Source organism: Clytia hemisphaerica, unplaced genomic scaffold (assembly GCF_902728285.1).
Source record: "Clytia hemisphaerica strain Z4C2 unplaced genomic scaffold, Clytia hemisphaerica genome assembly, whole genome shotgun sequence".
NCBI lineage: Eukaryota > Metazoa > Cnidaria > Hydrozoa > Leptothecata > Clytiidae > Clytia > Clytia hemisphaerica.
The window spans coordinates 1432890-1460489 of NW_027103648.1; the positions used below are offsets into that span (position 1 = coordinate 1432890).

At 35.3% G+C, this 27600-nt stretch overlaps 2 protein-coding genes across 2 annotated transcripts; one reads left to right on the forward strand and one right to left on the reverse strand.

The window, feature by feature from the left end:
• The first annotated feature begins 659 nt into the window (after positions 1–659).
• On the forward strand, positions 660–19623 carry LOC136803057 (uncharacterized). The gene is made up of 13 exons (XM_067059810.1): positions 660–860; positions 4385–4486; positions 10528–10713; positions 11579–11968; positions 12277–12501; positions 13332–13502; positions 14023–14505; positions 15443–15601; positions 16064–16114; positions 16210–16359; positions 17103–17290; positions 17808–17970; positions 18346–19623. Exons 1-13 carry the CDS (start codon positions 746–748, stop codon positions 18693–18695), a joined length of 2733 nt encoding a protein of 910 aa, XP_066915911.1. The 5' UTR covers positions 660–745; the 3' UTR covers positions 18696–19623.
• On the reverse strand, positions 19380–26600 carry LOC136803058 (uncharacterized). Its single transcript, XM_067059811.1, has 6 exons — positions 26181–26600; positions 25949–26054; positions 23466–23656; positions 22617–22752; positions 20946–21170; positions 19380–20642 (listed from the first exon to the last, which is right to left on the reverse strand). Exons 1-6 carry the CDS (start codon positions 26594–26596, stop codon positions 20565–20567), a joined length of 1152 nt encoding a protein of 383 aa, XP_066915912.1. The 5' UTR covers positions 26597–26600; the 3' UTR covers positions 19380–20564.
• Positions 26601–27600: the final 1000 nt, after the last annotated feature.

Below are 27600 nucleotides of genomic sequence, written 5' to 3' on the forward strand. Positions count from 1 at the left end.
CGCCAAATCAGCATTCGATATCCTCTGGCTCTACCGATAGCCCCCAGATGAATCTGACAGTGCAGTAAAAACAAAATACTCGCAGAGGCTAAGATAATGGAGTTTTTTCACAAACACTTAGAAAGTTCTTTCGATTACTATAAATTGGCAGATCACAGCTGCAGCAACAGGTTGATTATCACGTTTGTGATATTTATTGCTCTGGCAGGTATTTTTTGGGGTACTCCATTAGGTATTCCATTGGAGTATGTACTACGTGGATGGGCTCCATGTTTTACAACCACCCTTACTTTGTTTTGTTTTTAGATAATAGAACTCTAGAAGCTTAATGATTTGTCCAAAGTCTAATACAGTGGAGTCTCCATAACTCGAACGCGCACGGGGAACACAAATTTGTTCGAGTAAAGGAATTTTATAGGACATTGTTAACTGAAAAGGCCATAAAACTTGTTCGAGTTAAAGAGACATTCGAATTATAGAGGCTTGAGTTAAAAAGACTCCACTGTAACAAAAAAATGCATGTATTCTCATACTCATGAGATTCGAGAAAAATTAATCAAATGCGTCTTCAACAAAAAATCGAACATGGCATTAGTTCATTTGATACGCCTCATTGATTTCGATGTAAACATTCGTTTATAGTATTGGTTCAAGTGTTCGAAACAAAATAAAGATTTTTTAAAAAACATATATAAAAAATGGCGGAATAAAAATCTTAAAGTTGGAACTAAAAAATTGATTCAAAATGATATATTGGAAAATTATTGGTTTTCTTTTTTTGGCCCTGGTTTTAATTAGTTGTCATGCAAGTGCAACAAAAGATTCACGTTCGAAAGACAAAGAAGATAAAAATTCTGATGGTTTGTATTGTTTTAGAATATGAAACATAATTTAATTCATGGTAGTTTTGGTTATGGGTTTGGTTGTTTAAAATTTTTAACTTTTAAACAAAACATTCAAAACAGGAAACCGGGAAATTCGAAAAACTTACTAACCCCGTGGGAACGAACAGCGCTTCGATAGCGCTTCGTTATTCAAACATCATGATTATTTCTTCTCTCATTTGACCGAAATTAAAAAGTCATGAAATTTATTACTGTTTCTTTGTAATTGAGTGTGTTTTGCGTGCAAGCGTAATAAACGCAAAGGGTGATGGAATTGAATTTTGGTCAAACAGAAAAATTAATGTCTATATTTAGATATCTATATAAGATTTAGATATCAAATTAGATATCCAAGCTCAAATTTTAGGAAAAACAAAATTTACCTCAACATACAAAGTTCTAAAATTAAAGAGCTTGGTCTCCCTAGAGAATGAAAGTGCAAGCCCATGTTTCCAAAACTTTCCTAGCCAACCCAGGGCAGCAAAATAGAAATAAACAGTAGCCTTACAAGATCTAAAGCCATTTAAAACATCTAAAAATTACACCAAAGTCCATAAACAAGTTTACATGTGCCACCATGATCAACCATGTTTTCTTGGAAAAAAAACTCGCCTTTGTTTCTTTCTGTATGTGAACTAGCAAGTATAAGGGTTACACTGTTTTTTTGTTGCAGAATTTCACCGTGCCATGTAGATTTGTCCTTATGGCTTTAGCGGAGTGAACGCAAGCATGCGGACTGCATTGTGATCTGAGAATGCAAATCGCTCTAGGGAGAGCATAGGCTGTAAACCAGAAAAGAAAATATCAAAAACTAGATTGTGAAATAATTTACAGCCTGGATACCCAGGCTACGCCACGGTATGCTATTTTATCATCAAAAGCTTATAATTTGACAATTATGCCATTTGATTCTGGTAAATTTGAACATAAAACCCTGACTAAATCTTAGAAAAAACAACATCAACCCTTTGAGAGATAAGATCGTTGAATCGTACCATTGCCAACACATATAACTAGCAGCTAATTTTACATGGTCTCTGAATGTAAACCAGGTTCGAAAATATATACCACGAAATTTACAACTAGTCATAGCTTTTACTAAATGCCCCCACAGAAAGGTTATCTCATGCACTTATAAAGCTTTTAATGCTTTAAAAATTAAATCATAAAAAATAATCAGGAATAATTGATTGATTTAATTATTTATTGATCGATTGAAAAAAAATCATATTCCATTAACAAAATACTTGAAGAATTCATGCAGCTTGACAATTTAATAAAATTCAAGGGAAAAAAAATCATATTCCATTAACAAATACTTGAAGAATTCATGCAGCTTGACAATTTATAAATCTGGAAAAGCTTCTCAAAAACATATTTCGAAAATCATGGTATCATTATCTTACTGACTTTCACATCTCCTTGTTTGTTTGTTTTTTCTTACAACAATATATATCATGATCATTCACTAAATAGACCTTTTCCGATAATGCTGCAGACATCTTAGATTGTAGGCAAAATATATAGCGGTGAATAAATCAACAAGGTAATCAGAAATAGCTTGTTTATTTTTCATTGGCTGCTATATATTTCAACAATTCTCTATTGCTACTTTGCCTAATAAACAATAGTAAGATGATAAGATTGAAGATGATACTGCGTATAAAATTCATCAAAAAGTTCTGCGCCATCTGAAATAGACCAATCCTAGTTAAGGCCCGGGCTCCACTTGCGTACGCTGTGATTGCAGTCAAAAGAAAAATAAAGGAATGTCATTGTGGTCCATTCAGAGGTACAGTCGAAAAGTTGAAATGTGCCTAATTTTTTTCAAGTGCATAGTACTTTTTCATGATGCAATCTTTTCTCCAAGCTGAAAGGATTGAAGCCATTAAGATATGATTGCAGCGCAGACAATGAAGAGCAGTGAAGAGACGGGCCTTCAGGAAACTAGAATTTTTGAGTATTTAGCTATAGTCTGACCACCGTTAAATGCCTTAACTTGGAAAGCTAGAATTGGAGCTATTTCACCAAACCCCTAAATCGTAAGTTATTTAGGCTATGGGGCCATCCATATGGTACGTACGCGGTGAAGGGGGAGAGGGGGGTTTAGCAAAAGCGTACATCTATTGTATAAATGACATCATTTCTATTGTTCTCTGTGTACAAGGGGGGAGGGGTATCAAATTTTTGGAAAATCTCTGCATACGTACTATATGGACGGCCCCTATCACAACTACATGAAAAAGTAGAACGCGCGCATGCAAAGTTAAACGAATGTAAACAAACTTTTTTCAGGTTTTTAAAATAGATTTACCACACTGAACAAACGGTGAAAACACTCTAAGTGAGGTAAATCTATTTTAAAAACCTGAAAAAAGTTTGTTTACATTCAACACATTCAACCACTTTTGGATTCAACTTTACTTATGTGTACATTAAACTTTTTTGTACTTTGCCGGTATCTTGTTTTACCAAGTTAAGAAGAACTTTCTCGAGTTACGACCATATGATGGTCTTTAAAGCTCAAGAAGCTCTATAAACAATAAAGCTAGTTATTAATATAATAACAGACAAAGATAAATTACAGTTTGAACAAAAATATCAAATGTACATTTGAAAACTTGAGCAAACTTCTTTAAAGATTCCAGAAAAAGAATTGAAATCATTGCTGAAATGAACTTCTGATTAAATTACAGTATTTAGTATTCAGTTTGAAAGACAAGAAACAAAATTTGACATACAAAACACTTTTTCCAGTCAATGAATCAGCTCATCGTCATAACCAGTCTGCCATTTTGTTTGTTTTGATTTGCACAAGTAATATTGTAATTCGTGTTATGGTGTAATCACTATACTTTTTCTATAATTTGCATTTATAACACTCGCTTCAGCTTTTCAATGCTAAATCAAAACTAATAAAATGTAATACGCAATAATGGTAATAGCATATAACGTAATATGAAAATATGTATAACATTTACCGCTGTATAATTTACCGCCATATTTTTGCGGAACACTTATTTGGCCGGAAAGCCGATTACGACGCAAAAACAAAAACAATTCGCAAAAAATCGAGATTCCAGTCCAATATATTGCGTGAAGCTATGAATGCCTCCTCAGTCGCTGCGCTCCTTGCGGGGGCAATAATTTTCTAAGTAGTGAACGAGTTTGTTGAATAATTTATTCAGCACCAGGAAGTCGTCGAACAACCAAGAACTTTTTTACGAAAATCATACCGTGTAAAACATCTTGGGTTTGGGTTTACCAGAGCTTGTCAGATCTTTAGCCAGTGTTGTCAGATAAGCCTATTTCATAGGATTCACACATCTGTTACATACTATTTTCCATTCGATTTAAAGGGGAAAATAGATAACTTTGTGCAGAGAAAAGCGACGTAGAAAACTTTATATATTCGATCCTTGAAAATGTGACACGATCCCGCTTACTGCAGCTTTTGGCATGACAATCGTTATTTAAACAACTACATTGTAATGTTTTAGACAAGAAGAAATCGAAGCATGGAAAGAAGGAGGATAAAAAACAATCAAGTGTTAAAAAGATCACGGATAATAACAACAATGATGACTATGAAACTAATCAAGGTTTGCACTACACGCTTTTTTTTATAAGAATGCACTTTATAAGAATGTCCATGATGAAAATGGCCAAAAAATAAGAATAATGCTAAGAATATCACCATCATGGAATTTTGCTACTCAAGCTAGGAATGCCATTTTTAGAGGATTTTAAATTATAAATTGTCAATTACCCCCAAGTAAGGCTCACCCCTTTCACAAAAATGTCATTTTATGCTTGAGACGTATGTACTAAATGTTAAATCTAGTCTGAATTATGATCCTAACCTAAGAATGCTGTAGGAATATTTTAAGATGATTTCCCAAAAAAGTTGAGAATATCCATGATGAAATGGAAACCATTCTTATAAAAAAAAACGTGTAATCTCATAGCAGATTCTGATAGCATGTATTTACTCTAAAGGCCATGACTTCATATGAGATTCTGCCAAGATTGACGCACCGCTTTGATTTTTTCCTCCAGTTTTGGAGTTTTGCACCCTGACTTTTGAATAAAAAAATCACAGGAAGAAAAAGAAGAAATTTAACACTGAATCAGCTTTCAACGTGCATTACTGAAAAATTGCGGACTGAAATTATGAAACTCATAAAAAGTATTCAATGATTTTTTTATATTTTCCTAAACACCAACTGGTGTTTCTGGTAAACAGAAATTGGTAATTATATTACTGTACGCGTTGCTGTAATTTAAAAGAATATGCAGGCTAAATATCTGCAGTGGAAGTAAAGGCTGTAACCTTTGATAGAATTCGAATAAAGTAGCGGTTTTTTATTGCTTATTGAAAAGATAATCAGGAGTGGAAAATTATCAAATAGAAACAAAAACCGAAAGATGAAGATGAAAAATGAAGAATATTTAATAACTATTTACTCTTTATTACCTTTTCAACAATATGAAACAGCTATCTAATTCGAATTATGCCACTTTTTGTCTCCGTTACAGATTATATTGAGACAGATTTTAGTGAAGATTTTGAACAATTTTATATACTTATTCAGAAATTAATTGAAAAATAAACCAGCTGCGCTGGAAAGTCAGCCCAAAAGGCTTAGAAGTACCATGAAGGTAATAAAGATAGATGGAGAGTCAATGCCTTTTGTTCTATTCTGATTTATCATCGGAAGCAAACAACTGTTTGGTTGCTTTGGGAATAAGATGATTAATTTTGGGTATACTCGTGGGAATATTTAAGATGAATGAAAAGACATTACATTTTTAACAAGTATATGGAAATATAATAGCCTTGTCATGAAAAATTGAAAAAAGCTTCACATAATAAGCACAATACTCTAAACTTCTAGGGGAAGCTTCCCATAAACCCATCGATAGTTTTAAAAAAGAATTACGTGTTACGATTAGGAACCTTGTATCGATCATTTTGTCAGAGTATGAAAACCGCTGCTCACTTAGACGTGAAAATTTTAAGATAAGAAACTTTCGATGATAATGTGATGCGACTCTCAATGTTTACAAAATGCCAGCCCAAAAATATATCCTTATGAAATTAATATATTCTTTTATCCTTAAATCAGTTGAAACTATTTCAAATCGCATTTTAACTAAGATTTCTCGCAAAATTAAGTTTTTCAAAATCAACGGACCAGCCTCTTTCTGTTCTTATAAATTTACATTTCGGATTTTTTTACTTCCAATGATGGTACATCAAAGAAAAGCCGCTTTGAATAGATTTATAAAAGATTTCAACGATCATTTAGGTCATTACCGAGACGTTTTCTCTCCATCTATATCTTTATTACCTTCATGGAAGTACAAATAAGAAATCTAGCTTTGTTAAAATCTGAAAAGCTTGAAAGAGTGTATCTATTTGCTTGAAACGTTCAGACGAAAAAGTAGTGGTGCATAGGGGGGGGGGGACCTGCATAGTGGGATCCGTCCAAAGCAGAAGTCGGTGAAACAAATTAATTCCATTGCTGTTTTGAATTTGAATTTCGCTCCTCAAAATGACAGTTGATGAATTAGTCAATGAAAGCTTGTTTTAGTTTCTCTTTTCAAACTTCCTCAGAAAAAAGCGCGATTTTTTATTGTCCACTCGTTTACTCATTTTTATTCAGTGAGTGAGTCCTGTGCTTGTTCAACTGTTATAAAAATGTGAGTCCAAAATTGGACTCACAGCTCGAACCTGTCTAGTGTATATCAGAGATATCAGATTATAAAAAACACTCGACGGCAGGGCTCGAAATAACGATATTTAGGTGGTCGGACACATTGTCCGATCAAAAATTGATTTGGGTCGGACATGTCCTAAGGCTTTTAAAGTAAAATGGGTCGGACATGTCCGATTGATTTTTATGTGGGGTCGGACATTCGTCTTTCAACTTAAAAGCAAAAGGTTTCTGTACGTAGCTAGTACAATGAATCATCTCAGACATAATTGAATTTAATTAATTAATTTTAAGCCTCTATCTCCAAAAATCACGATCGTGATCATATAAATACTCAATAATGCTTGAAATACTAAATTTCCTTATAAGGAAAATCAAAACAAACGATCGCGATTTATTTGAGTGAATAGGAAAAAAGCAGGTGCCTTATTTAGTTTTTGTGAGCTTACATAAGAATAAACCGAAAGTATGTGGAGCCACTTCAATTTTTGGGAGTTTCTAAACGTCGACCAGAAATGACGACCACGACCGGCGACCACGACCAGCGACCAGATAAATTTGGGTTATCGAGTTTTTTCTCTTTCTCTAACGTAGAGTGTCTCTAATCATTTGAATATATTTAATATTGAAGAGTAAGCTCACCCCTGTCTCATCTAATTAAAGCCACATGCCAAATACGTAAAGCAACTATTTCGACGCTCTTGGAGCTTGATTATGGTGTCAATTTCTATCCTTTTGTATTATCAGCATCACAATAATTAGTGGCACAAAACTTTTTGAAAATGGTTTGAGAAGCTTTGTGTTTCATCATCAGATTGTTATTTCTGTCAAAATTAATCATTTTGTCAGCATAAAGAGACAATAGAATAATTGATTAGATTCATCTCTAAAACTGGCCTTCCCAATTTTTTCCTACTGACAAGTTCTATCTATTCATACTAAAGGCATCTCATTCAGCATAATTAAAATATTTGGTTTAACAAAGCTTACAAACATCATACTTAATGACCCTGTCAATATTTTTGTCAAATAGTGTCACTTTGTCAAGAAAATGACTGGTTACTTCAAAGGTCATTGTTTAGTATTCTAAGGACTTGATTTAGACATTCTCTACGGTGGAGAGAGCAGATAAACTCGATAACCAAAATCTATCTGGTCGCCGGTCGTGGTCGCTGGTCTTGGTCGCCATTTCTGGTCGATATTTAGAAACTCCCTCAATTTTTTTCTTTCTAAACAATTTTCTTTTAAAAGGTGTTACCTATTAAATAGTAATTCAGTTTTGTGTTTACCGATTTTTTTCATCTTACCGCATTTTTCTATTAACAATTATGTACTTCCAAATCTATATACTTCAAGTCTAATACAAGCTTCTGATAGAATTTCATATTGATCACGAAGAAGCTAAACAAATGCCAATCAATGGTCAGAAGCCCATGATTTTTACTTGAAGCATGCTTTAATTTGTTGAGAAAAAGTATCACACAAAATGAATACTAACACTAATGATCGCAACTTTGAGAGTTTTTTTTGTGTAAATAAAGAAGTTACTAATTCTATGTAAATTGTAATTTCTTTTGGAAATTTCACAACGCCTCTGACAAATTTTTTGAAGGCACTAAAAGTAATTGGGTCGGACATGATGTCCGACTAGAATCGATTTGGGTCGGACATTACAGCAATTGGGTCGGACAATGTCCGATGTCCGACCGTTATTTCGAGCCCTGCCGACGGGTCTCTTGTCTTGACAATAAAATAAAAGACCCAAATAGAAGAATTTCTACAAGTAGTATACAACTTAACATTATTCAAAGAAAAGTAATTCTTTAATACTCACTTTCTCTACGATCTCTTAATTCCAGTGTATTTCTCTATTTCCCGTGGTGACAAATGTGTACCAGGGTTGTCCTCTTGAGAACATATCAAATCATCAATTAAGGCTTCATTCTCAGGTGTTGTAACAGTTCTTAGTCTCCCAGATCCGGGTCTTCTGTCCATTGAACCATACTGCTTAAATCGATTGATTAAGTTTTGAACGGATGTTTTGTGCCATTTCTTTGTAGGGTGCTCGGTACAAATTCGATAAGCTGTCCATTGTTTTTCTTCGTAATCATTTTTGATAACAGCCTTGTCTTCGTCAGAAAAAACCATTTCAGCGTCAAAAAAGAGACTCCGATACCATCGATGTCAGCAGAGCTACTGATAAACGTTAAAGCCCAATGGAATGGCATCTTTTTTTTAAAAGAAGACTTTACAATGTTATTCCAAAAATAGACCAGAGCTGACAGGACTCTTGGATGTTGGAAAGAACAGATTCTCCAGGCAACTCAAACTAATTTTGAAAGCCTCTCTGTTTTTACGTTAATTCTCATACAACTTAAAAATGATTAGGGAACTTCTAGAACCCATAAAAAGAAATAAAACGATGTTCGTAAAAAGATAATTTGGATTTACACTCTACATTTGTTAAAAAATAAATGTAGAAAATTTGAGTGATTTTTGACAATTACTTCTCGAGATATCTACGTTATAAGTTTCGACATGTTTTTTCTGGACCACCCGGTATAATTAGTTCTCTTTCTTTATTTACAATGCAAAAGAAAAGTATCTTTTATTAACTATTGAATATGACGCAAAAAAGAATCTTTTTTTTCTTTTTTTCTTATTATTAATTAATACGCTTCTTTTTATGTTATGTGTTTTTCTCTTCCTATTTTATCTTAGGCAAGTACTTTTTTATTTTCTGGTTTACGGACATTTAGAGATGATCTTTTGGACCGGAGGATGGAAAAAAAATAAAAATAAAATTGTCGTTTTCAAACTTTAATGTTGTGTTGGAAAGAATAAAATGTGTTTTGAGGAAACTTGCATACACCGGAAAATCAAAGAAAGTTTTTCAGCTAGAAAATTGTGTTGAGCGCCATTGGATGAGGCATATTGGGAAAAAGAGATTGCTGTATCCTATTATCTTCCTTTCTTGCTCTTATAAAATGAAGTTTTCTAAAAAAAATCCATTTTAAGGCAGATCAAAAAGAGTCGGAAGTGCAAAAATAAATAAAATTTCTGTCAATTTCAATTTTATTTTTATTTTATTTTTGGAAAATAATCGTCGGCGATTCCGTAAACCAGAAAATAAAAAAGTAATTGCCTTACTAAGAAAAAATTATTTTCGCGCGCTAAGTAATCCCGAAATCCTGTTTCCCGAAAATAATCCGAAATCGGAATTAAAACTTTAAGTCTTAACGACCGACAAACCTCCGAAATGTGATCCTTATCTCTGATCCCGTCCTTCTCTTTTCTGACTGTCTGAGCTTCTGAGTTTCTGAGACTTAGTTTCTCATTTCTGACTGAGTTTTCATACCTGTCAATCATTTGTTCATCAATTTCGACCAGTCTAATTTTCGCACCGAGTGGGATTCGAACCACCACCAAAGAAAGACCTTCGGACCCGGAAGCCAGCGCTCTATCCCTTGAGCCATCGCCGCACAGCAAAACCACTCAATTCATAACATTTTATACCAAACTGGCAAAATACGGGGGTAATGTTATTATAATATGGGTAAAAGTACCCCTTTTTTAAACCTGACTGAAATTCGAGCCGTTACTAGCAACCCTGCGGGGCCCAAGGCGCCGAGTATGCACCCGATACAGTGACAAGCCGTTACTAGCAACCCTGACCTAAACAATCCCAAACAGCAAGACCCCCGGAAAATTTAAAATGTCGGAATGAGCAATAGCCGATCACATTTTGGAGGTTTGTCTTTTATGTTTTCCTTAACGACCAGCTGGAAAAAAATCGTCGAACCGATTTGAAGAGTCACCTGGGCTGACTAATTAGCTGGGCATAAGCTACTTAGTGCAATTCCCCAAAACTCGGTACTTTCTCTTCTCGACAAATAAGAAACAAAAATATCTTTTTTCTCCAGGATTCCCAATCTTATATCCTGAAACTCACATGTCAATGCGCCGCAACCTAACTGCTGTGACGTCATCAAATAATTCGACCAATCACAGCACGAGTAATTTATTATCAGACAATACAAGTGAAGAAACAATCACAACAGAAAGTATGGGCCAACATCAGAAAACGAACAACACAAACAATAGCACAGGTACAAGGGTGTTTGTTACCCCCTGGGTTGGCCAAGTGACCTATCGTAGGTTTGGTCCTTAAGCAGGGTTTCCACTGAAAAAAATGAGCTCGTCGCGAATTTGTTTGTTGCAATAGACTAAAAAAAGCGATGTAAAATAAAAACGTTTTCCTTTTACATCCCTTATTTATGGGGGGGTTTCATGGTTGGCGGAGGAGCGGAATCGGCCCTTTTTTCGGACGGAGTGGCGGAATTTAGCGAAAATTTAGACGGAATTACGGAAATTGGGTTCTCTGACGGAGACGGAAAATTAGACAATTTTAGTGCGGAAAAACGGAATTTAGCAAAAAAATTTGCGGAATTTCGGAATTGGTAAAAGATAATTAAAATTTGCGGAATTTTCGACCAAAATATTGAATTTCAAAGGAATTTTCGGTGACGGAATTTTGGTTCAATTTAAGACGGTTTGACGGAAATTGGAGAAAAAATTGACGGAATTGCGGAATCGGGTACCCCCTGAAACCCCCCCCCCCCATTTATTGTAGCCCCAGCTCAAGACTTAATATGAGAAGCACTATCATGTAAAGGGGTAAAAAGGAAGAAAAACGAAGTATTTCGAGCAAAATTCTGGAAACTAACATAACTCGACAAAGAGCACAAAAGGGTCAATTTTGCTCAGATGTGCCTAAAACAGGCGATTGCGTGCATACATACGGTCAATATTAAAATCAAGTACCCTCTTGGTTATTTATTATCTGGTCAACCGGTACAAAACAGATATAATGTCAAATTGTCCAGTGGTGAGGGAGCTCCCACCGGGTCTGTGAGACCCTTTTTTAAGGAAACAAAGATATGATTTTCTCCGTATTTTTATTGCTTTTTATAGACGGCGAAGAAGGCAAATGTCACAAAGATGTCGATCTTCTTTTCCTTCTGGACAGTTCTGAAAGCGTCCGATATTCAAACTGGAAAATCGTTATCAAATTTGTTAAAGATCTTTGTAATCAATTCTCTCTAAATACAACTCGTGTGGCTTTTATACGATTTGCATCAGAACCAGAAATTTCAGTACCCCTGACTCAATTTAATACAACTGAAGCACGAGACGAAGCTATTGATAATATTTTCTATAAAACGGGGGGTACAAGAACAGATATAGCTTTGAAGAAAGCGCAAGAAGTTTTCCCTGTTGGAGAGCCGAGAAACCAGGTTATCATGTTGCTCACGGATGGACCGACTAACAAACTGGAGATCAGTAAAGATAGATTCGTTGAAGGTAAACCTTATGCATATATTTTATCTAGCTTTTAAATAAAGCAAACTGTTCATCACCTATGATACCAGTTCATGAAATTTTGAAAAATTGAGCCTTTATTATTTCATAGGATTCATGCATCTGTTACATGCTTTTTTCTATTCAATTTAAAGTAAAAATGTACAAATCTGCGCAAATTTCCCTTCAAGAATTATAAGGGAATAGGGTGTTTTTGAGTCCACAAAACCTTGAAGTGTTCTTATCTTGTTGTTAACATTTTGGCCAGCAAAGCCTTGTGTTCTTATATAGTTTGTTCTTTCTCTCGACAGGTAAAGATTTAGTAGCGGCTCCAGCTGAGAGATTGAAAGAGACAGGAATTGCTTTATTTTGTATTGGAATCGAACCTGACAGTGAAACACCGGAAGAGATTGAAACAATGCGAGAAGAAATGTTAACTATAGCATCTGAGCCAACAAACAAGCACGTGTTTATGTCCGATGGTTATCATGAGCTACAACGTAAAGTACAGACCGTCAGTCAAGCAGCGTGTGTTGGTAGGTCTTTACTTTTCACATTCTTGATATTCATGACGCAATCTTTTATACGGAAACACCCAAAAACACCGGGTGTTTGCCACCAGTTTTGAATTTAAGCGATGAAACTGCTGGCAAACACCAGGTGATTTTCAGGTGTTTCCGTATAAAAGATTACGTCACGAATCAACCCAAGCTACAACGTAAAGTACAGACCGTCTGTCAAGCAGCTTGTGTTGGTAGGTCTTTACTTTTCACATTCTTGATATTCATGACGCAATCTTTTATACGGAAACACCCAAAAACACCGGGTGTTTGCCACCAGTTTTGAATTTAAACGATGAAACTGCTGGCAAACACCAGGTGATTTTCGGGTGTTTCCGTATAAAAGATTACGTCACGAATCAACCCAAGCTATAACGTAAAATACAGAGCGTCAGTCAAGCAGCGTGTGTTGGTAGGTTGTAACTTTTCATATACAGCTGACTCTCTCTAATTCGATTTTTAAAGGACTAAAGATTTTTTTTTTGAATTATAGAAAGATTCGGATGACGGAGAGTATTTTATACGATATTACACATGAGGGGACCAATGTTTTAGTTCAAATTATAGAAAAATTCGAATAATAAGGGTTCGATTTTGTGAGGGTTGACTCTACAGTTCTCCATAATTCGAACACGAACGGGGAACGTAAATTTGTTCCAGTTAAAGAAATTTCGCGGTATGAAGTAAGATTTATAAGATATTGTTAATTTTTTTCTTGAGAAATTTTGAAAATTTCCCTTAGTCTTGAAACTCGATGGCAATATCTATAATAAAATCAATTTTTATTCTTTTAATTTATATTCCAGTCAATGGTGCTTGGAGCCATTGGTCGGAATTTTCACCTTGCTCAGTCACGTGTTCATATGGAACACGTGTTCGATTACGCACGTGTACTGAACCAGTTCCCGCCAATAATGGTGCTGATTGTACGGGACCGAGAGTGGAAGATGAAGAATGCTATATGGGGCCTTGCAAAGGTGAGGGATTCTAAATAAGCTTGAGTGTCTACCAATTTCATCATCTCGAAAATTCATGATATCTTTCTCAATAACGTGTTTGATTCCGTTACCCAAAGGTCTTATTTAGGCCTGGCAAACGACGAATTTCGCCGGTCCAAGGCACAAAAACATTACAATTCACAGTTCGAAAAGTTTGGTTCGCCGCCTCAAGTACATATTTACGATAATCAAAACACTGCGCTTGCTAAGAATTCGTTAATTTTTCATTCGCCAGCCTACCAAAAACAAAGCAAAACCCCTGGTACCTCAATCAATGGGTTCTTTAAAGTCTTCTTAGTTAAAATTTTAAGTAATTTCTTCAGGTCTTTTTTATACTGAGATTTCTTGACTCATATTTAACAATTTGGCTGTGCTTGTGTTTTTAAAAATCGGTCTTTATAGAGAGCGAAAAAGTGAAAAAATCTAATTTTTATTTGTTGCTTTCATTGGTTTTTTATCGAATTCACGTGATAGATTTCTCTTTTGATCTAAATTTTAGTCGGACAATCTGCTCCTTCAATAGTTTACACCACGCCATTTCCAACCACCCGCCACCATACAGCAACGTCCTCAAGCTACTACTCAAACGCCTCTATTATACCCACATTACCGCCAGCAAGCAATACACAGAAAGTTATGGTCACGACACCTGCATATTATTCACCGACAAATTCAACACTATTAACTTCAATTTCATTCACAAATGCAACTAATTTCCAATCGACACCTCAAAACATCACTAATACATCATCAATAGTTTCATCAACCAATCAGAATCCATCAAGTCCATCAGTAGCCAATCAGGGCTCATTATTGAATCAAGCAACGTCCAATCAGAATCTGTCGCTACCGGCAACTGCATCTCACAACTCAAAACAACCAGTAGAATTTCCACCAGCTGATGACAATAAACCAACAACATCCTCGTCAAAAACAGAAGCAAGACTGACCACCAGTAATAAAACTAGCACTGACTCTTTAGGTAAGAATATGAAACAGACATTGATGCTTTTTGAGGAAACTATTATTTTCCATTACAAGTAAAGCAAGCAAGTTTGCCACCGTAGTCGAAGGCAGCCTGAAGAGTTACTTTTCTCTGACTGTCTACCCGAAAGTACGGGAAGGCGGCAGCTCTTTTTCCAGAAATTCTCCACTTACTCTCATTCTTTTCTTTAGTTACTGAGTATTAAGCAGAAAGGCATCAAATACTAATACTTTTTTGTACTAAGTACAAAGTCTTTGGTATGACCCGGTCGGAGATTGAACTAACTTGCGCACTGTAGCTAGAAACTCTACGGCCGCATACCCTCGTCTGTAAAAGACTTGCTACAATATGTTTAATTTTCTAGCCAATAATATCCCTCTTTTATTTTAGAGCCACCTGATAAAAATCAAGAATCTTTCCATTACTTCCCTCAACAATAGCCTTTTCAGCAGAAAAAAACTGATTGCAAATGTTCTACGGCTTTCGGCTCATTTCTTAAAGATAAAGATTTGTCTTAGACTCTAGCATAGTTTAGCCCTTTCAATGAGCGATATTTTGAGCTCTCCAGATAATCCGAAAAATTTAGCTTTCTCTTTAAGTGTTTGAGTTGCAGAAGAAAGGGGCCCTAGGGGTATCCAATTTAAAACAGTTATATGTTCAGTCTACAATATAGTAGAGTCTTCTTAACTCGAACATCTATGACTCGAATATCTCCTTAACTGGAACAAGTTTTACAGTCCCTGCCGTTAACAATGCCTTATAAACATCTCACTTCATAACTTGAAACTTACTTTGACTCGAACAAATTTGTGTTCTCCGCGTAGGTTCGAGCAATGGAGACTCTACTTTAATGATCTTTTGAGTGCTCACCTCTATGTAGAGGGGACTGTTTCAAGCTTAATCAATCCTAAATTCATATTTTTCTCTACAACAGCGTCTAACAACCAACCAACAATGAACAGTTTAGCAAATGTGACATCAAACAAGTCCACACCAAGTGGTTTTGTAGATAGCAAGAATAATTTGTTACCAACACTGACTGTTGAAAAGGTTTTACACCCGTCATTAAGAGCAAACATGACGAACAATGATGGTTAGTATTTTATTGTTTCTCTCTCTAAAATCATGGTCGTAATATTTGAGAAAAAAGGGACATTCCCACAAAATCTTATAGCCACAATCGATTTGGAAGCGCTCTGGCTTAGGTTGGAAGGGTTAGAGTATTAACTCTGAGTTTCAACATGAGACTTAATACTTACGACCTAAAACTTTTTTTTAAATTTTGCTGTTGTCAAAGTGCAAAAAAAGGGACGACAAAATTCCAAAAAATATTTTTTTGTATAATGATACTTTTAATGATGTGCAACTTTAGTCCAAATTTTATGGTAATTTTCATGTTTTTGAGACATGCCATAACTTATTTGAGTAGCTCTTAATGAACTAGATGCAGAAACATTGCTTTACTTTATAAAGGTAACCTCTACCAGACCCCTCTTTTTTGTAGACTGATCAAAAAAATATTCTCCTGTCACATCTTTTCCTCGGTTTTTCTTAGCCAAGAAAGTTTCTGGAGCATCGACAAGATCTCCAACAGAGAGCAGTGAAGGTAAGATACATTAATTCAATTTCATTTCATTGCTAGGACTAATTACTTGATAGTGCCGTAACATCAAACGAATCGAATTTGTTTTATATTTTTAGGAAGCTGCAGTGAGGCTTCGTTGCTTAAACTTCCGTTAAACGACACTCAATTCACGGCGTCGTCCGTCTATTCTCACGACACGGACGACGATTATGTCAAAAGGGAATATGCACCGCCAAACGCCCGTCTTAATAATGAAATCAATGGAGGTAAGACTTTTACTATTATTGTGTTTAAAACTCTAAAAGGGGTTAAATTTGAAATCCTTTAATGGGGGAAAGATGCAACATTTTCCCATCCAAAATGCGTGACCCGTGTGTGATTTTCACACAAACGTCGGATTGAAAGTAAAACCCACCGCCAGATCTCGACAATATGCCACTCGAAAAAAAAAAGAAAATACTATTATATTCAATCCGTCTTTGAAAAGGTGGCCGAAATCTTAAGGCTTCACTTTTTCTTGTATGAGAAAGGTTGAAGATTCTTCTCTTGCCCCCGCTGCAAAATTTGAACATTTTTATTCATAATTGGAGGTTTTCACTAAGTTACCTAATAGTTAATGCTAGACAAATTTATACGGTGGTTCGATTCGAGTTCTTCTTTTCGAAGTGTTTCAAGTTTCTCGCGATAACTTTATTAAAAGATAATAACAGTGCCTATTTCGATGACATTTCAGTCTGGTAAAAAAGTTTAGGTATAAGTCCTACTGAGGATTATTTTTTGACCGATCCAATGTTGGAAATAGAAATATATATAATCTACTCGAGCTTAACATGGGGATATTTGCTCTCCATCTTCGATTCTTTGGATATTCATGTGATTGAGACATGCGTGATAAAATTCTTACAGTCCGTCTCCACAGCGTAGTTTCTGAGAAATCCAAGCTATTAATCACGGTTCAAATCAGCACAATGGCTGTTACAAAAATTCTTATAAAAATCAATTTTCGTAGGTGGTTGGTGTGCAGAGCATAAATACAGTACACAAGATGATAAAGATCAATTCATACAAATCGACCTCGGGAAACAGATGTCTGTGGATGGTGTAGCAACCCAGGGTAGTCATTTATTAGAGAATTGGGTCAAAAAATATAATTTGAGATACAGCGATGATGGCAAGAGTTGGCAATACTACTCAAAGGTAAAGTTACAATACTTCTTTGTTTATTTACAGTAATCTGAAAAATTTGCAAATAGCCAACTATTTTCTATTAATACCAGTAGGATACCGTCAGACCATCTTCGCATGTGACGGTTCCGTTTCGCTCCGAAACGAGGTTAAGTCATTTTATTGGTAAAATTCAAGTGTTACATCACTTCTTACCAATAGAATGGCTTCATTCCGTTTCGGAGCGAAACGGAACCGTCACGTGCGAACATGGCCTCAGAGATGAAATTTGTTTTCAATTTCTGAGGATGTAAGATTTTTTTTTTTTTGAATCGTAGCACGGACAATGTGACTTTTCCACCCATTGGTGACTAGCGTTTAGACATTGCAATGAGCGAAGATTATTCCAGTTTTTTCTCCTTCTGGAAGATTTTTAGCCCTTTTCACCCAACAAGCCCAGGGGCTTAAACACGGATTAACAATTAATAGAGCTTAATGCAAATTAGCAATGTTATCAATTATTGAGAATTGTTTTGTCGTTTTTATTTAGAATCCACTCAATGGTAATAACGATCAAAACAGTATCCAGCGAAGTGTGATTTCTCCACCAATCACAGGCCGTTATTTTCAATTAAATCCAATCGAATGGAACCAAGGTGTTGAACCTGATAAACATGATATATGTATGAGGATTGCATTATTCAAGTGTAAAGGTAAGGTTTTTCTATAAATTCTATTGAGGTTGAAGTTTCGTCATCCGAAATTCGGAACTTAGGAAAGGTTGAAGAATCGCCTCTGGCTTTTGGCTTGAAGTTCAATGCAATTTTTCTAATTATTTGATTATGTCCTATATATAAGTCATCGGTGAATCAAGCCATCAAAGGTTTAGACAAAAAGCCAAACACATAAAACTATGGAACCTGTAAAATGTGTGACAAATTTAAACGTCTAAAAAAACTTAACATTTACCGAATAAAAGCTATGTATGATTTTGCTTTGGAATTTATCCAGCTGCTAAATAAAAGGCTAGTTCATCATCAACCACCATCGACATGATGAATTCTTCGCAATATCTTTTCGATCCATAGAAACCCCATCCTCAGAAACCTCAGAAGCTCCTACATCACCTACCGTTAAACGAAGCTTTATACAACCACGCCCACATCATCGTAGCATCAATAATAAGCGTGGCGTGGTCATACGAGAACAAGCATGGTGGACACACTACCCAGAAGAAAAAGCTAAATTAACTTTATTGAACGTTAATAAAATTGTTGGTCCTAGTGAAGCCAGGATTCGAAGACAGGATGAGGATGTCTTAACAGTTTTCCCAGGACATAAGAAAGGACATAAAAGAATTTTTTCAAAGATTCGTAAAATTGCACATAATATTATGAAAAAGATTAGAGCCAAAAGCAAGAAGCAAAGAATGAAATAAAGGACTGGATCTTATTTGGTTTTGCTATACAAGAAGAATTCTTCTACATCGCAATCTACAGTGTATTTTGTCAATGGTTGCGGATCACTGCCATAAGAAGAGTGCCTGGCATTTCTTACAGATGCTGTTCTTTTATGAAACAATTATTTATTTGAGCTTCAAAAACATTTACAATGCTTCTACAATGTACATGATTTGAGTGTTATGGTCATTACAAAAAGATATCAAACTTCAAATTCGAAAACGTTTCTTTTGAAACCTCGATTGATTCTGTTAGCAATTTAAGCCAAAGTCCGCGTGCTCGGACCTATTTTAATCATTTCGAAGAACTTCAACGTGAAGATTTGATAATATTTGATCTGAATTTCACCTCATTATACAAACATTTCACATTCTCAGCTTGACAATCCATCCATTAAAGAAATCGGAATCGGCGGAGCTCGTCTCTGGTGACAAAGAAACTGAATTTTCAATTGAATACCTACCCCCTTGACCTATCCTTACTATATTTTTGCCATATATTTATGCCATATTTTTAAGCTTGATTTTTCTTGATTTTTTAGCTTTATATAATTTAATTAGAAGAACTCATCAAAGAAAAATATCCAACCCGATGGCCATTAAACTACTTTAGTTTACCCCCTCTGGCTAATAAATTCTCAACGAGTAAATGAGACAGGGGTGTTCTAATGGGAAATCATTTGAATATTTTTTTAATTTTGATGATTTTTATTTTCAATGTAAATATTTCAATTCAAACAATTTTTCAAGCATTTTAGTATATTTTTTTAAAGAAAGTGTTAAAAAAGTTAAAATTTTGGGTAAAAAATAATTTATGTACAGAAATTTGATTAAATTTAAGTAATCGTGTATAAACGCATATAACAATATGTTCGAAGCTAAACAATCTTTAAAAACAAATTGATTATATATCCAGTTCTTCTTTTACTTATTTGGTAGAGATAGAAGGCCTAAATTAACACTCAAAAATGAACATTAATTCTTTCCGCCCCAAAGGGGGGAAATTGCAAAAGAAATTAACAAAAATTTTCGAGGTGATGTTGTTGTTTTCGGCGGAAGAAAATGAGAAAAATATTTTGAGCAGCCGATGGCATGTATATTTGTCCACACCAATTGTTAGCCGCCAGGCCCAATGTCAGATATACTGGACATGACTTATAAATTTTTGCCCAGTTTTTTTGTGCAGGTGCTCAATTGATTCTAAAAAATATCATTTTCCAAAAGGGTTTTCGCAATGTCAGATATACATGACATGGACACGGAAAGGGTAATGTTAAGATTCCAAGAACCACAATCACATTCGATCGATTTTGAAGTTGTTGAAAGCTTTTGATGACGCCATCACACATCATCTATCAGAAATTGACATTTGGAAGCCTGATTCAGAAGATAGACCATAGAAAACAATTTTACTGTTTTTGAGCAAAAGTTTACTTATCGAGTCAGTCACCCGCTCATTCATTTACTCTTTCATCTATACAGTAAATAATCCATTCATTCCTTCATAGGCCATTTCACAGTCGCAAAGCGTAATGGGTAATCAAGACCACTGCGCGCTAATGGCGACTTACTATTCGTCCAAAGTTTTGAAGATTTGAAGAATTTTGCGTCCAGCCAACCGGAAGTCATTACTAGAGTCCTTATTACCCATGATCAATGGCCTATTCAGATATTCTTCCATCCATTTATCCATTCATCCATTTGTTCGTTCCCCGTGGAGAAGGGGTACTAGGGTCAGAGAGTGTCGGGAATTTGCGGACCGGACCTCTGAAATCCGGCCCTTGCCGACCGCACATAACCTAGTACCGATTTTTGCCCCAGAATTCGATCACTAGTAGTTATTCATTGTCATTCGACGCGTTCCACTTTCCCTTCCTTCTTCTTTCGCCTTTTCTTTCGAATCAACTTACGAACCAATTTTTCAATCTAAAAAAAAGTATACTGAGGATATAAGCCAAGTAAGTAAAACTTTGAGCTTTTTTCGGGTCCCATGGCCTTATTTCAAATGCCTATGAGTGAATATACTGTACCGCAATCGATGCAGAACTTCTACAATTTCAAAAATGCAATAGAAAAATCCACAAACTAAAATCCCTCTGTTTATCATCTCAAAGGACTCGAGTTTTTAGTACATGGTCATTTTCTATCAAAATACTCATAAAGTAATATGAAAATAAGCCTCGGCGTTCTTACAAAAAAGCATTCTCTAAAAAATCAAAAACCCTTTACCTCCTCTGATGGGACAATATCTTTCCATTTCAAACATTCTGTATCGTGCTCAAACAGCAAAGTTATGATGTCCGCCCGACTTGATTTAATGGCGTAATTAATTGCCCGTTGATCGCCACGGGCGGCCACGTTGACATTAACATTCATTTTAATGAGTTCTGTGACGAGAGGCCAGTTTTGGTTTTCGGCAGCCATTACTAAACATGTCTTTTGTGCTTGAAAATCCTGAAAAGAAGTATCGAGAAGTATCATATATATCAAGTCTTAAGTTATAAAAGTTATAATAGAGGATAATGAAAATAAATCTTTCTAATGTCTGATTGTTTTAAATAGACTTTACCAACCAGGGGGGTACTAGGGTTGCGAACTGATGGGGGGGGGTGCCGCTCGGCTTTCGACTCTTGGACCCTTACCGGGACTAAAAAGGAGAAAACTAAGGAAAACCCTTATTGGGACAAATTTGACCAAATTTCGATCTTTCCGGGGGTAAAAAATTTAAATTTTCCTATTTCTCTGACCCTTAGTGGGACTTTGGAAATCCAAAAAAGTTACCCTTAAGGGCGGCACATACCGTACCCTCCATTTGCCTAAGTACCCCCTCCCGGGCTTTATCAACACAGGAGGTAAAATCTCGTGGATACTCAGCAAACTTTTATATAAATGTAAATGTTTGATTTGAGTTTATTGTATTTTAGTTAAAGTCAAAATAACTTGTAACTTGAATATTTCCTACCAGGGTTTCATCTCGCAAATGAATGATATTGTTTTTTGTTTGGCTTAATGCTAATCCTTTAAGTAAAATGCCAGACAAAATAACTCTCGGATTGCAAGAGATATTTCATTCAAATTGTGCAATAATTCACAAAAATAAATTAAAATTAGTATCGTGACTCTAGATCAATGGTTAATCCAACTACGACTTTTATGAGATTTTGATTTTTTTGTAAGCCTTAGGGAGACTGAAATTAGATATTATGATTTTTACAATCCTTAGAGGAATTTTTCAAGGTCTCAAAAGACTTCTTTAACCCTAGGTCAAACTATTGGTAATAGCTCCTGAAATAATAAGGCTTTTGCCGTGAAATTTTCTGTAAATTCCTAACTTTTATTTAGCTTCAAAATAAATAAAAATTTGACAACTAAAAATTTTCACACCTTGAGCATGATGACATTTCTGACAGTAAGGTGTCACAAAAATTGACACTTTTCTAATACAAATTTATTTTTAATGTCAAATATATCGTTTAAACCGTAATTTATTGAATATTTAGGATATAATAAGCATTTTAAACCCAGGCAACTTTTTTCCAAATCCTTTGTTAGAATACAATAGCTATTTATAAGAACAAGGGAAATTTTCGGTTCTTGCTCACTTTGGGCATAATGAGTGACGTCATCAAAAAAATTTTTTGTCAAAAGTTACCTTATACGTGACAAGGAACTTGTGTGCCAAATTTTATCCAAAAATAGATTAAAAGTTAAGAGGTGGTACAGGAAAATTCCCCCCCCCCCCTTAGTTCTGAACCGCCCCTAAAAGCCTAGGTTGAATAGGGTTAAGGGCGACACATACCCGTACCCACATTTGCTAAAATAATCCCCCGAGCTTTAATTTAACGCGATAAGACCAACAAAATAATAGAATTGGAGTTTGGCGTGAAATTACCACCATACCTGTAGGTTAAGGTTAGCCTCGTTTTCGTGAAATTTCCATATTGCTTTTCCATAACCTCTGATAGTTGCAATATGGCTTGGAGTGTAACCTGATACATTACGTTGGTTCATCAGCCATTTGTAATCTTCTTTGTATCTAATGAATGAGAAGAAAAGCATGTGAGCTTTCATGATATCAAACCCTGTGTTTTTGGGTGTATTCACAAAACCTTTCTTGTATTTTGCAGTCTTTTAGATTTTTACCGTAACTAGAAACACTTTGGTGTCACTAACCCTGCGGTCCCTCGCCTCAGTTGAAAATCTGGCAAAAATTTTCTCCCCGATGTGAAAAATACCTTACAATTTAAGCCCAACTGTAAAATTGACCATGATTTCATTCCTATTTGAAATTCAATGGAAGATATTATTGCACTCCAAAGCTATCCCCACTAGATCTTACGAGCTGAGAACAATATAATGTTTATCCCCGTAGAGGTTTTGATAAGAAATTTCATTCCCATTGTACACACCCACTGTGGAAAAAAGTTCCACCGGGGCTATGAGACAGGGGTGTGTGATATGTAATAGTTATCAGACAGTTGCGAGTACAATATTTCCATATTGTACGAGCAAATGTCTGATAACTGGTTTATCGGTGACCCAAAAAATGCACTTTTTATCTTGGAGGACACTTTTGTAGCAAAGTGACGTTAGATTGCTTCTGCCGCTACAATGCAACAACATCTTTTCGTCAATTTATATTTTTACATGTAAAATACAAGATATATCGTACTCTTTTTAACCAATCAGATTGCAGATATTTTTTGGATCGCTGATAAAACATGCTGTTCATAAAACTTTTTAACTTACTTTGAATATTTAAACAAAATGTCCAGGATTTGAAGGCATTGAGATTCATCAGGTGCTTCAGATATTGAAAGATGGAAAATGTTATTGGCTGAATGATCAATAGCTTTCACACGGACATCTAGATCCAAAAACTTCTCCAAGATTTTGTCACATTGTGTGAAACATTTTTTCAGTAATATCAGGATAGGGACCTAGAAAATGGAATGATAGTGTGAATATATAACTTTAAAAGAATGAACATGCTCCCACCCTATCACAGACACAACGTTTCTTCAATTTTTGTCTAGCTAATTTCACGGTTTTACATGTTTTTTATAAGAATATCCAAATTTTTAAAGCCTTCGGATTTCCTAAACTTTTTGAGTTTTAAGCATAAAGATATTCTTAAAATATTCATTTTTCATTACTTAATGAGTATTTTCTACGCCGTTTCCTAAGAAAATAGGTGTTTTAAATTCCCGGGCAAAGCCTTGAAATGTTCTTAACATGTTCTTAATATTTTAGCCATCAAAGTCTGATAATCTTATATGGTTTGTTCTTATAGGAAAACTTTTTATATGATGATAGTTCTAATACTTTACATCAAATCCTAAGTGGAGATAACCTGTAGTTGCCAAATTCATTCAAATAATTTGCGAAAAATCCAAATTTCTAAAAGATATCAACTGTTAGATCATTTAGAAGGGATTTAAAACGGCTGTGCGTCAAGACAAAATAAACACAATTTCTTTGTGGTTACGAAAGAACATTATATGATCGGTTCGCTATCAAACAAAATTCATACATTTCTTAAACCAAATCGATTTGTGCTAAGGGCAACGGAAGTACTTTCCGGAAACCGTTTTTAGGCGGTACCTTTTTTGTGTCTTGAAGACAAAAACTCGAACAGCTCCTCTAAGGAATAGCTCGTTAGTCATGACTTAGGAAAGGAGATTTTTCAAATCTGTTAGTTTGTATTTGATGCATATTGAGCTAGCACATATGTATTGAATTAAACCTCTATTCAAGAGGCCCCGAGCGGTTTTCGTGATGACTACAATCCGTGCCATAATATATTTGCACTTTTGGCTAATTTACCATTTTTCGAAAATTGAAGTTCGAGCGAGAATGTCAATTTCAGGCCCTCAACTTGATTTCATCGATTATTTCGATCTGGGAGGGATTTATTGGTTTCTAGGCTATATTTCAAGCCCTACTGGACCATTTTTGAACTTTATTTGGATCCTCAGATCCTAAGGTCCTAAGTCTTAAGTCTAGCGTTAAAACTCAGAGTTAAGACTCTACCCTTCGAACCTACTTTAGAGCACTTACAAATCGATTGTGGTTTCAAAACACCCCGGTGAATTTCCCTTTTGGGCCAAGTATTTTGTCCCTGATTGTAGATAGGGACTTTTTTAGGGCATGATTACGTGATAGCGTGATGAGAGGTCAAAACGTGATCGTGATTTGGACTTTTTCAAAGGGATGCGTGATTGTCCATTTTTTCATATTTGCGGGATCGTGATTGAAGACAAAAAATTGCTTGATATCGTGATCAGAGTTACCGCTGGGGAGGGGGCTCATTTAAGAAACTCATAGTACGTTTACATAGAATTTCCTAATCATTCAATGCTTTCTCTCCAATTTTACAATCAAAACCGAAAGATTGAAGTTCACTCGTTAAATATAAACTCTCTCATTTCCGTCAATTATGCTTCTATATTAGAAGGAAATAGTTTGTCAAGACGTGACAGAGGATTTCAAACTCTGTAATGAGTATTTAACAAAACAATGACAATATTTAAGATATTAATGTCCGATGTTTCGCACTAAGCTAGCTTCCTCGACCCTTCCTCGATGACTTTGAGCTGATTCTTGATTACCCATTGGAAGAAAATTATTATATCTTCTACTGGCAAAGCAAGCTTTTCACCTGGTCTCTTAGCCTCGATTTCCAGACCACTATTCTTTTAACACAAAACGTAGGAACAATCCTGCCTCAAAGTCAAAAAGAAGAAAAAAGCCGTACGGGAAAAGTAAACAAACTTCTAGGTAGCTTTTTTCTACTACTGTTAAAAGAAACTTTCGAGTAAAACTGATGTTAATTAGTAGTCTAGCTCTAGACTACTGGTCATCGAGACAAGGGTTTCAAAGCGGGGAAAATTTCCAATGAAAAATAAAAGAAGGGAAATATGAATGATGGTTTATAACACCCCTGTCTCAAAGCCCCGGAGGATCATCCTGATGGAGAAATTCTATTGTTCCAAGTTTAAAAAATCCAGTGGAGATGGTTTTATTGGAGTGCAATTCTTAAGCATCGAATTTCAAATGGGGATGAAATCAAAGTCAATTTCCCAATGGGGTTAAAATTCCAGGGTAATTTTCCACCGGCGACGAAATGTTTGCCAAATTCTCCAGTTGGGCTGGGGTTACAGCGGGTGTTATATAAGTGCACTTACTGGCAAAAAACGTTGTGTACTCTTTATGAGCAATTTTTTACTTACCTCCTTACTGGCGTTTTTAACATTGATTGCTTTATTCAGGACAGGTGTTTCCAAAATTTCCAAACATTGTTTGATATCTCTGTTGTGGATTGCCAAGTGTAGGAACCTAAAAAAACATTGTTTGATAAAAATAAAATTATATCCAGGGCAAAAAAAAATATAAATAGCATTCGGGAATAAATATTCCCCTGTTCAACTTAGTGTTAAAAAACGTTAAAAAAGATAAACTCACGTTTCGCCATTTTTGTCAAAAATTTCACTTGGGATATCTTCCTCTTCCTCTTCTTCTTGCCTTTGACTTTGCTGCTGTTGTTGTTGTTGATATTTTTGTTGCTCTTGTCGTTGTGGCGTTGAGGTCTGTTGATTATTTTGCTTATTTTGCTGTAAGATTTGATGTTGTTCTTTTGTTTTTTGGTTTTGTTGTAAATTCTCTTGAGTTTGTTGAGTTTGTTGGTTCAAAAATTGTTGCTGAGTCTGTTGAGTTTGTTGAGTTTGTTGAGGTTTTTGACTTAGTTCCGAGTTCTGCTCTTGAAAGGCATGTTGCTGATTTGGTTGGTGACTTTGTTGTACAAATGGTTGATGATTTTGTCTATTTTGTTGAAAGATTTGCTCACTATGTAAAGTTTGTTGTAATTGTGAATTTTTCATATCTTGTTGATTTTGCAATGTCTGCTGAGTGTTTTCAAAAGTTTGTTGAAAGTTTTGTGAATTTGCTCTGTTATCATTGATGTTGTTGATAGCGAGTTTATAGACACCGCTGGCTCTGCTTTCAGATTCTCTTTTTTAAGTTCGTTAATCAATTGTGAAGTAGACGATCCAAAGTTTTCTATATTCATTTTATTGTTTTGTTCAACAATATCGAAATTCCACGTAGAAGGTGGCCTTATTGATGGAATATTGGTAAAAATGTCATTCATATCACTTATATCCATCATGGAATCATCGTTGAAAGTCTCTGGGACTGGAGAGTTTCCATAGCTACAAGTATTTTGAATATTTTTGTTATGGTCTGTCAGCATCTGCTCAAATGTTTGTTCGGGAGTTTCTTCTTCCATTTCCATAACAATATCAACTAAGGATTGAGGAATTGCAGAGTTTATTTCAGTTTGCTGTTGATCGAATTGGTTAAAAATGTTCTGTTGTTGAAAATTGCTTGTGTTATTTACACTATTTATAGTCTGTCGATGATCCACATTATGCTGGGTCTGTTGGCTTTGCTGGAATAAAGTGTTCGTGTTATTTTGTTGTTCTATCGTGTGTTGTGGGTTAAAACTCGTTGTATTTAGATCTATACAAGGTTGTTGGGAGTGCTGTGTTTGAAAGTTTGTGGTTGTGTTATTTATTTGGTTATTGGTGTGATGAAAGTTCGAATTTTGCATTGTAACGCTTATCTGATGATTTTGCTGCTGATTGTTATGAGTGTTCAGATTTTGCTGTTGTTGTTGATTCTGGTGAAATAGACTATCATTCAACGTGTTACTATTGGAAGTCTGTACCGTTGTAAATGGATTATTGTTCATATTTTGTTGCATATAGTTGTTGGGACTCATATTAGGGCTGTTGTTCATCATGGTGTGTTTAGGTGAGAATTGATTATGGTCTAGATTGTCCATACTATTATTATCAATACCATTCATATTCAGTGGTGGTAG